General features: G+C 36.8%; 1 protein-coding gene across 1 annotated transcript; it reads left to right on the plus strand.

Annotated features, from left to right (window-relative positions):
• The first annotated feature begins 1,745 nt into the window (after positions 1-1,745).
• LOC144376756 (olfactory receptor 4C46-like) lies at positions 1,746-2,675 on the plus strand. The gene has a single exon (XM_078045039.1). It carries the CDS (start codon positions 1,746-1,748, stop codon positions 2,673-2,675), a length of 930 nt encoding a protein of 309 aa, XP_077901165.1.
• Positions 2,676-11,643: the final 8,968 nt, after the last annotated feature.

Here is an 11,643-nt window from a genome sequence, read left to right on the forward strand (position 1 = left end):
AGGATTCTGTACAACATTTTCCAGCTGACTGTGGGGTCCATATTATATAATGGTGTTAGAGAAGGCAGAACGGGGTGTGAGGGACAGGCCAAGTGAAAGGAGTCCTTCTGACAATGAAGAAACACTCATTTTTTTTGTAACATTTGAGAGTTCAAATGAAAAATTATGTATCTTTGTGTCTGCTGATGAAATTGCTTTGCATAAACTCTCTCTGAAGTAGTTCAACATAATTTATATAACATAATATGGAATTTATAGGTCAAGAGGAAGAGGAGAACAATATATGTTAAAGAACTGAAGGATAAAAAAATGAATAAAAGTTGGACTAACTTGAAGCCAGACAAAGAGGTGCATTCCTATAATTCCACCTACTAGGAGGCTGATGCAGGAGAATCACAATTTTAATGACAGCCTGAGAAACATCATAAAACCCCATCTTTAAAAAATATCTAATGATCTATTTATTTTCTTCTTTTTTAAAAAAAACTTTTTTTAAGAGAGAGTGAGAGAGGAGAGAGAGTGAGAGAGAATTTTTTTAATATTTATTTTTCAGTTTTCAGCAGACACAACATCTTTGTTGGTATGTGGTACTGAGGATTGAACCCGGGCTGCACGCATGCCAGGCGAGTACGCTACCGCTTGAGCCACATCCCCAGCCCTATTTATTCTCTTCTTGACTCTGCTACTTATTAGTTAATTTTTCTAGAAAAATATTCAAAACTTCTCTGTGCATATATAAATAAGAGTAAAGATGGATAAAAAGATAACAACACTAGCCATTCATTTTGTTGTGAGAACTAGATCAGTACATGTCTGCAAAACACTTAGAACCCATGTAGAGTTCAGTTACTATCAGTAAACATGATCAAGATTATTGTTAGCCATCTGCAAGCCTTACACTATAGTTTCTGAGATGATTTCTTTACCAGTAAGAAGGATGCAACAAGACCAGTCATACAGATTACGTCAAGTATGAAGAGGAATCGTGCAGGTAAAGCATTGGTACTATGCCATGCATGAAATAAATATTAGTTGTTTCATAATTAGGTATTGCAAATTTATTAGATTTACTCAACAAGTTTTATTAATTATTTTATAGCTGTTCTTTTGTACACTGATTACATTTCTGTAAGTGTTGCCCTCATCTCTTTATATGAATTGTTACTATTACTCTGCTACATGGGGTTCTGATCTCTGGCTTCCACCCTTTATTTAACCCACTATGCTTCATCCAAGACACAAAAGGATGGTTACAAAAGTAACATCTAATATTCCCTTCCTTAAGTTTCTCACCATTCTTGATTCCTATTCTCAATTAGCTCTCATGTTTCCCCATTTCATAAGGAAAAAAGGGCAACATTCTTTAGTTGTACCTTGATGGCAGTCACATTCTGTTCCTACCTTGCTTTGGGGGTTTAAATGACACTATGAGTGAAACCTATTAATTCAATTTAAGCTCTGAGTCATCTCAGAAAATTACAGATACTCAGCCTCTTGCCTTGTGTGTATACAAAATTTTCTCACATATATAGTCTTTGCAGAATCTTTACTAGAAGGTAAAGTAATCATCATTACTCAGAACACTTTTTTTCCACCTCACTCAACAATATAAATGCAAAAATCTCCACATCAATTCTCTCGACTCCATAGAATCCACACATTATTTATTTATGAGAATGGAGAAGTTTAATTCAAGGTTGTATTTGTTTTTTACAGGTAATGCGATTCACTTTCACTTGAAATACATGGAGAATAGGAATAATGTGACAGAGTTTGTTCTTCTGGGGCTTACTGAGAATCCAAAGTTGCAGAAAATTGTATTTGTTATGTTCTTGCTCATATACATCATCTGTATGGTAGGAAATATGCTCATTGTAATCACCATCACCACCAGTTCATTGTTGGGGTCCCCCATGTATTTTTTTCTGGCCTATCTCTCCTTTATTGATGCCTGCTATGCCTCTGTCAATACCCTTAAGCCAATGGCAGATTCACTCCAAAAAAAGAAAACCATCTTGTTCTATGCGTGCATAATGCAAATCTTTGGGGAACATTTCTTTGGAGGTGCAGAGGTCATTCTGCTTACAATGATGGCCTATGACCGCTATGTAGCCATCTGCAAGCCCTTGCACTATACAATCATCATGAACCGGAAAGTATGTCGCCTACTAGTGGGAGTGTCATGGGTGGGAGGTTTTCTCCATGCAATCATCCAGATCCTCTTCATCTTACCACTACCCTTCTGTGGCCCTAATGTCATTGATCACTTTATGTGTGACCTGAACCCTTTGCTCAAACTGGCCTGCACTGATACCCACACTCTGGGGCTCTTCGTTGCTGCCAACAGTGGGTTCATTTGCCTGTTAAACTTCCTCCTGCTGCTCATCTCCTATGTGGTCATACTGCGCTCCCTGAGGACCCACAGCCTGGAGGGTAGGCGCAAAGCCCTGTCCACCTGTGTCTCCCACATCACAGTGGTTGTCCTGTTCTTTGTTCCCTGCATCTTTGTGTATATGAGACCTGCAGCTACTTTACCCATTGATAAAGCTGTTGCTGTATTCTACACTATGATTACTCCTATGTTAAATCCCTTAATCTATACTTTGAGAAATGCTCAGATGAAAAATACCATTAGGAAATTGTTTAGCAGCAAAGCCATTTCAAGTGACAAATGAATGTGCCTCAGGTCCATTATTAATTTAACTGAAGAAAGGATCAAAAGACATATTGAATAATCTCAGCAAAAATACATAAACAATACAAAAAAAGCATACTGTCATTTATAAATTCTTCACTGAGGCAGCCATACATGGGTGCAAAATAGTGGAGAAAACCTAATCCAGGACAACTCTCTCATATTTGTAAAATTCTTCTTACTGGGGGCTTTTTATTTCTAGCTGTATGCATGTATATGCATTCATAGGCTATAATTCCAAAGAAAATTAAAAAAAAATAAATAATTACAAATATTGGTATTGGGCAATAATCTCTATAATACTTGTAAGATATATACACTGCTGTTATGGTTTGGATTCAAGGTATGTCCCCAAAGCACCTGTTAATATAGAAATATCAGAGGTAAATATTTAGACCATGAAAGCTGTGAACAGATCCTAGTTTGAATGGACTGACCAGGTGGAAATTGGATGCAGGAGGAGCATGGCTGGAGGTCACTGATATTGTGCCCTGGAAAAGTGCATCTTCCCTGCAGATCGTCTTCTCCCTGTCTCCTTCCCACCCTGCCGTTAGCTGAGCTTTCCTCCCATGGGCTATTCCTACATGATGTGCTGCCTTGGGCACAGAACAGTAAAGTCAGGTATCTATGGACTGAGACCTCTGAAACCATGAGACCTCATTGTAAACTTTTCTCCCTCTCGGTTGTTATTGTCAGGTATTCTGCTCATAGCAATGTTAAAGCTGACTAAAACAACTGTTAGTATCTCCATTTTACCTGTGATGATACTGGCAAAATGATGAAACTATCAATGTAGATATAATGATGCTCCAGTAACCAGAATGTTGCTGATTTTCCAGACTATACTCTTAACTCCTATGGTATATCTCCAGATTATGATGAGAAAAAGGTCACTCTAGTTGCCATGTCTCAGACAAAACTGTGCTAGGTGTATTGCATATATTAAGTGATTACGACTAATAATCTGTTTTCTTTAATACCTATTATTAATTTACACAGCATAACTGATGTTCATATGTTTCCAGTAGAGTGTGGTTTGTAGGATTTTAGAGCTTGAATACACATAGAACACTTGATATTTGTATGATCAGTAACATAAATTCAACAGTGTTTCTAAATTTCCTTGTGATCTTCAGCAGGGTTCTGTAGAGTTATTAATCAAATAAAATACTTGAATATCAGACATGAAATCTATTTACTAAATACATAGCTATGATCCATAAAGTTCTTGCTTGCAAGATAACAATAGTCTCTAGGACATACCACACAAAGTCTGACACACAATAAATATGGAATAAAAGAATAAATGTATAAAATAACCTAAATAAATTAAATTAAATACATAGTAGGAAAAGAGCAACAGAGACAAGGGAAATTTTTTTCTACCTTCATCTCATTTAGACTCTGAGGAGAATCCCAGAGAGAACTCTTAGAGGAGGCACATGGTATATTTACTTTAATTTAAAATGAGGAATGAGAAAGAATTTGAAAATGTGTTTCTCAGAAAAATGAAAACATATATCATTTTAATATCCCTCAACAAGATTTTATTCTCCTATGTGTAGGGGATATTTATGATTTTCTCTTACATTGTAATCACATTTTGTAAATAAATGCTATTTATAAACTTAAGTAGCTCTGCTTACACAAAAAAAGCAGTGTTAGAAATATTTTACACTTAGCCAGGTGTGGTGGCACATGCCTGTAATCCCAGTGGCTTGGGAAACTGAGGCAAGACAGATCGTGAGTTCAAAGCCAACCTCAGCAACAGTGAAGTACTAAGCAATTCAGGGAGACCCTGACTCTAAATAAAATACAAAAAAGGTCTAGAGATGTGGCTCAGTGGTTGAGTGCCCCCGAATTCAGTCCCGTGTGTGTGTGTGTGTGTGTGTGTGTGTGTGTGTGTATCATTTAATTCTAAATTCTTGCCTCACATAGGTTTGAGTGCCTCCGAGTTCAATCCCCAGTGTGCGTGCGTGTGTGTGTGTGTGTGTTTGTGTGTGTATCACTGCATTCTAAATTTTTGCCTCACTTAGGTTTGAGCCAAAAGATATTGATATTTTGAAAGTTTTGAAGGTGGATAAATAGATACATACCTTTATCCTTCACAGAGCCAAAGATATATTGAGAGACTTGAAGGAGGATGTAGAACATTACTTCTAGAAGTATAAATAGTAAAATGAAAAGGGTGTTATGAAAGCTTAATGGAGTAACACCAAACAAAGATCTGAAGAGGATGGTCAGGAAAGTATTTCAAGATGTAAACACATCAAAAATGATACTCATGGAATAGAATGGGATCAGTAAAAAGATAAGAAATTGAGCCAAAGCATTCCTAGGACAGGTAATAGCCAACAAGAGTCAGGAGGCATAAAAGACCATGTAAGAACACTAATCAACCCAATATGGTTGTGATTATTAGATGACCTATTAGTGAAGTGATTATTTATTGAAACCCCACAGGTGTTAGCCACTAAGCTAATAGAGTTACACACTAAGTTATTATAAGGGTGAATTATGACTCCTGAGTCTGGAGAGATAAACATAAGCAAGATCACAAAGGCTGCATCTCCCATAATCCTGTCAAACCCTAATGGAGAGGGCCATGGAGAAAATATTAAAAGTACTTTTTAAGCTAGTGATTGACATAGTTAGATTTGAGTTTTACAATGAAAACTCAAGTTACAGTAATAGAAATAATATGACAGAGACAAGATTAGCAGCAGAATAACAGATTGACTATTGTAATGATGAGAGTGTGAAAGACTGTGGATTCTGCGGTAGACAAAGCACAGTGGACTGCGAATCCACCTCAAATCCCCTCTTACAAGGCCTGAGTACCTAAGAACCAGCTAGTAAGAGTCTGGGATGCTAGCAGTTCACAGCCCTAATCTTTTCTGGGTAATTTCACTAAAGAAAAGGGAAGCTGCAGCCCAGAGATTATGCCTCCCAACACACACACACACACACGCACACACACACACACACACACACACACATACACACACACACACACACACACACACACACATTGGCTCCAAGTGCACAATAAAAGACTATCACAGGACTATGACAGTTGGGTTCCTGCCTTCATGTGAAGTCAGCCATGCAGTATAGTGAACGGTTCAGAGCTGCTGAGTTTCCCAGCTGAAGCCAGACTTCACTTGACACAATGCACTCCGCTTCCCCACCTCACCAGCTTCCCTAAGTCCTCGCCTCCACATGACACCTTCATAAAAATTCTCACCTCTGATTCTGCATCTATGGAACACAAACTGATCTGGAAAGAGAGGAAATAGTTCCTCATAGGTTTACAAGTTATAAAAAATGAAATAGCTGCATAATGTAGCATGATTTGTAATTTAAGACCTACTTGACCACCCTAGGAAGGTCCAGAAGACATACATTGAATCACTAGTATGAGAAACCAATTTCTGAAGGGAGCCCTGACATCCTTGAAGAGTTCTGTGATTGTTCTTCCCTTTTGGTTAAGACCCTACAATGGGAATTATGGTCCTTGAAATGGGAAATAGAAATGTAAACCTGTCAGTCAAAAGTACTGTTACCACCAAAGATCTACTTTAGTAATTAAGGAGAGATAAAGAAAAACTATTATCAAACAAACACAATAACTCATGATGGTAAGGATGTGGACAAAAAAACATTTACATACTCTTGTTGGGAACATAAGTTAATACACTCACCATGGAAAACAGCATGGAGGTTCCTCAGAAGACTCTAAGTAGAACTTTCAAATAATCAAGCTATCCCACTTCTACATACATATCAAAAGGAAATTGAATAGGAAAGACAGCGGAATGATCCTGACATAATTTTCCTATGGTCATATATGAATATACCACAGTGAATCTCTACATGATGTACAATCCACAAGACTTGGATCCTAATTACAAAAAGGTGTGCTCCATGTTTGTATAAATAATTCAAATTTTAAAAGTTAATAGAATATCATAAAATGAAAAGTATTAAAAAGTGTGTTATGATCTACATATTGGCTTGCTATAATTGATAACATTACTTCTGGTGAATGAGAATGTACTACATGGCAAATTTTTAAAGTTGAGAAAAAGATTATTATGATGTTATTCAGTCCAGAATACTAAGAAAACTTAAATAAAGGATGATATAAAGGCAATAAAAAAAATTAAGTCAGCATACAAAGAGAAACCTGCATTTCCATGTTTATTACATCACAATTAACATTAGCTCTGATAAAGAATTAGTCTAGTTGCCCTTTAACAAATTAAAACAGAAGTTATGGTACATATTCAGAAGAATGAAATTCTGCTTTCTGCAGCAAAATAGATAAAAGTGTGTGGAATCATTATGTTGAATGAAATAAACTGGTACAGAAAAGACATGTACCATAGGATCTCACTCATATGAGAATTAAAAAAAATGTGTACCTCATAGAAGTTGAGGGTATAATGGTGGTTAGCAAAGAACAGGGAAGGTAGAGGGCAGGTGACAGAGATATAGTGATCAATGGATACTGAGTTACAGTTAGAGAGAAATGAGAAGTTTGAGTGAGTATAGTTAAGAATAATTTTCTGCACATTTCAAAAAGCTAGAAAAAAATTATTTTGAGGATGCATGCCATTGGAAAATGCTAAATTTTCAAGACTTAAATATGTCTTAACAGCTTTAAATTTTATGCAATGTGTATATATGCATCCAAAATTAACATGGTACACCATTAATAAGTACAATATGTATATTTTTCTGTATAATTTTAAAATAAATGAAAATAAGCAAATAAACAAAAATAAAAGATAGAGGACTTAGAATGGACTTTTCTCCAAAGACATAATGATGGTCAACATCTATATAAAAAGGTGCTCTCTGGCAATAATAATTAGGGAAAATGCATATCAAAATTACAATGAGACACTCAATCTGAAAGGATAGGAATTATTAAAACAAAAAAAGATAATAAACATTGGCAAAGTTATGGGGTAAGGGAAAATGTGTCACTGTTGATTGAAATGTAAATCAATTCATCCTCTATGGAACAGTGTGGATATTCCTTTAAAACCTTCAAAAAATAAAGCTTCACATTATCAAGATAATACTAATACTCAAATGAATTGAAATGAGAACCAAAATTGCATGTGCATTCTCAAGTCCATTATATGCTATTCATAGTATGCAAGAAAGGGAAAGAAACCTAAATTTCAGTTGGCAGATGACTAGAAAAGAGTTTGTGATGTTTCTTCAGCCATAATTAAAAGGAAAATCCTGCCATTTACAACAACATGCATAAACTCAGAGGACATGATATTTAAAAAATATGTTAGAAGGAAAAATGCAAAGGTGACATGACCTTATTTATAGGAAATATCTAAAATAGTCTAACTCATAAAGCAGAGGGTGAAACAGCTTTATGAGGTGGAGAAGGGGACATGGGAGATGTTAGTCAACACATCTGTCTTGAGTTGCACAGCATGAATAAGTTCTAGAGGTTTACACAGCATAGTGCTGATATTGTCAATACTGTTGGTATGCATTACATTTTTCTAAGATGGTAGATCTTGTGTGAGGTGTACTTGTTAGAGTCTGTAAACAAGTCAAGATGGTGCCTGGCAAAATGCCAGAGGGAGTGGTTTGTGAAGTAAAGTCAGTGAGCCATTAAGTGTGGAGATTCCTTATTGATTGACTGCTGTGTCTAGTATATGTTAATTAAGATAAGCTGTGTGGAATGTATATATATCTCTGTTGTCCTACAATAAACGGCTCCTACTCCTGCTGTATCAATCTACACAAGTTGCTTGTCACCCCCCAGTTATTTTGCTGCAGCCGGCTAAGGAATGAGAAAATCTTGGAATTGTGTTGCTCATCATATGAAAATAAACCGCACATTGATATTCCCTCAAGAAGTTTTTATTTTCCTATGAATCTGAGCTGTTTACGGTATTTCTGTTACTTTGTGATCATTTCATTATTCAAAACTGTTTTTCAAAATATGAAGATCTGTCTGCACACAGAGAAATTTCAAGATTAAATATTTTTTCACTCAAATTTTCCTTCCTAATTAATAAACACATAATTTTTTCCCTAAGGTACATGCATATTAGAGGGGATGTTCAGATGTGGATAAAAATGAAGTTTTACTTCTTCCTTTATAGAATTGAAAATTCATTGAGAGAATCCTAGAAAGAGTAGAAAATGAATACTCTGTGTTATAAATGTTTAGATGAACAAGATGTTATGAACATATACTGAAGGGATTTCAAAGGATCTGGGGTTTGGGTCAAGAATTGATACTTAGATTGGAAGACATTAAAAATGGCACCTGCGGTATGGTACAGGGAATAGGCAAAAGTATGTGCCAAAGCATTTCTAGAACAGGAGATAGATAACAGGTTAAGAGAAAAAAAAACTGTACAGAAAAACTAATTGATTCAACAGGTCTGTGCTTATTAAACTATTCATTCCACAATTATTTATTGAAACCCACTAGTGCCAACCACCAAGCTGCAGACCAAGCTACTATAAAATTAGCTCTTGTAACTGTTGACACTTGGGAGACATAAACAAGCAAGATTGGCAAGAGTCTCATAATCTTGTTACAGCTTAATGGTGTGGGCCATGGGAAAAACATCAGAAGTCTTTTTAAGTTAGTGAGTGATGTAGTTAGATTTGAAGAAGAATGGCATGAAGGGGACAAGATCCACAGCAGGAGAACAGCAGGCTACTGTACAGATCTGAGTGTGAAAGGCTGGTTGTTTAAACTCTGGTCTTCTGACATGGGTTGTGATAAACACCATTAGATCCAGCTCAGATCCCCTCCACCAGGCCAGATTGTCCATGAACCAGCTACTGTAAGTCTGGGCTGCTAAGAGTTGACAGCCCTAACCTTCTCTGGACAATTACACTAGAGAAAATGCAAGATTCTTCCAGTGCTTATGCCCAACACCTCAAGGCCCTAAGTAGACAATAAAAGACTACCACAGGTGTACAAAATGGTTGGCTCTGCTGCCCCCATGTGCAATCATAGTACAATGCATACTCCAGAGCTACCAAGGTCCCAGAATGACACCAGACTTCACATAGACAACACACTTTCTTCCCTAACCTTATCAGCTTCCCCAACCTCTGCTTTCATATGTAACCTTCATAAAAATTTTTCATAAAAATGCAGGTTCTGCATCTATAGACTAAATACTCATTAGAAAGAGAGAAACAATTCCTCAAATATTTACAGGTAATTCACAAGGGAATTGATATCTAAGAAAGATAAGAAACTATTTATGGGGTGAGATCATGTTTAGCAGAAAAATTTTAGTTTAAGTGAATCAAAACAAAACTAAATTTTGAAAATAGGAAGTCATGTTCCCTCAGTCAACTTCCAGACTTGAGCCACTCTACAGATCCAGAGCAACTAAAATAAAGAGAATTTGGATGTGCTTGAGGTAGCACCCTGAAACTCTGTCTAAAATTTAAGTTAAACTTTCTCCTACTCTTCTTCAAGGTACAGTAAAGCCTTTTTCAGGGCACAGTGCATTAGGCAAATGGAAATAATCAAGTACCTATGCAACTACTGGACCCCAAATATCAACTGAGGATAATTAAAGAACACCCAAATATGAGTATGGTCCTGAAGACGAAGGTCTCATGGAGATTAGGTGATCAATGAAATTTTAATTCAGGTCTTTGTCTCAGTGTTGAGTGTCCCAAGACTCATTTGGTGGTCATTCATGCTGTTCTTAAATTAAAATTAGGAAAGAGAAACTCAGGAGAGGTAGAATCTCCACAATGATCTCCTGACCCATAGAGAGAAAATGATTATGGTGGGAAAGGCCAAGTAGAAGCCAGTAGAATTGCTTCTATCTAGGAAAATAGTAAAACAAATATAAAATTGTATTTTACATGGAATGGTATTACATTACAAATATAAATTTCATTCCTGGAGGCATTTCAGAGCTTATTGCCACCAGGAAGGTCTTGAAGGTCTACACCAGGGTTGATTCCCATCACATTCAACTGAACGATTTGTCCTGTTCAGGATACTGATGGTTATAGGAAATGTAGAATGGAAGTCCACAAGTTTAATCAGAAAGAGACTTCAAGTGAACATGCTGAATTATATGTGATTTCCTTGCTTGAACAAATTAACATATCCCTGTAGCATCTGATATACAGCTAGTGATCTGGCAAAGGCTTCTCCATGCTTTTCAATAAGAAACCCTCAGAAGCACTGTGGTTTCATCTAGAAATAGTAGCAATGAAAATCTGTCAGAACCAGGAATGAATGATGGTCTTTCAACTGCCCAGGGACAGAGGCCACGTGGCGCTCCTCTGGAGAACTCTCAGTATGAAGGCATCTCGGAGACCACCTAGTTGTATGGCCATGCCCTGTTCCAAGGGAAATTCCCTGGTAGCCAACGAATTTTATCAGTTTGTACCTTGAGTTCAAACACCTGCTGCTGGAGTAGAGAATCATGGGTTCAAGCTGATAAATTCTAATTGGAACTGCCTTTACTCTTAGCCACCAGAGGTAGGCTGAACCACTGTGCATGGCTTTTTTTCTCTACTTTTTTGTGTCTCTTTTCTTAAGCCCCTGCATACCCGGGTCCACATAGCCCTGAATAAACTGTGGTTCAGGACATGATAAAGATTCTTTCTCCTACCTCAGGAGACAATGATCCAGCCCTATGACATTATCTGCTATGATGTCATAATGACCTGCTGTGGCTGAGTAATGATATCCATGATGTCATAATGAGCTTCTATGGTGTTAAAAATGACTTGCTGTGATGTCATGATGACCATCTGTGGTGTCAGAATGAGCTTCTATTGAGTCATAATGATCTGCCATGATGATAAAAATGACCAACTGTGGTGTCACAATGACCTACTGTAGTGTCATGATGACATTGCATTATATCATAATGTCTGCTATGATGTCATATTGATCTCTCATGATA

This window comes from Ictidomys tridecemlineatus, chromosome 4, assembly GCF_052094955.1.
Source record: "Ictidomys tridecemlineatus isolate mIctTri1 chromosome 4, mIctTri1.hap1, whole genome shotgun sequence".
NCBI lineage: Eukaryota > Metazoa > Chordata > Mammalia > Rodentia > Sciuridae > Ictidomys > Ictidomys tridecemlineatus.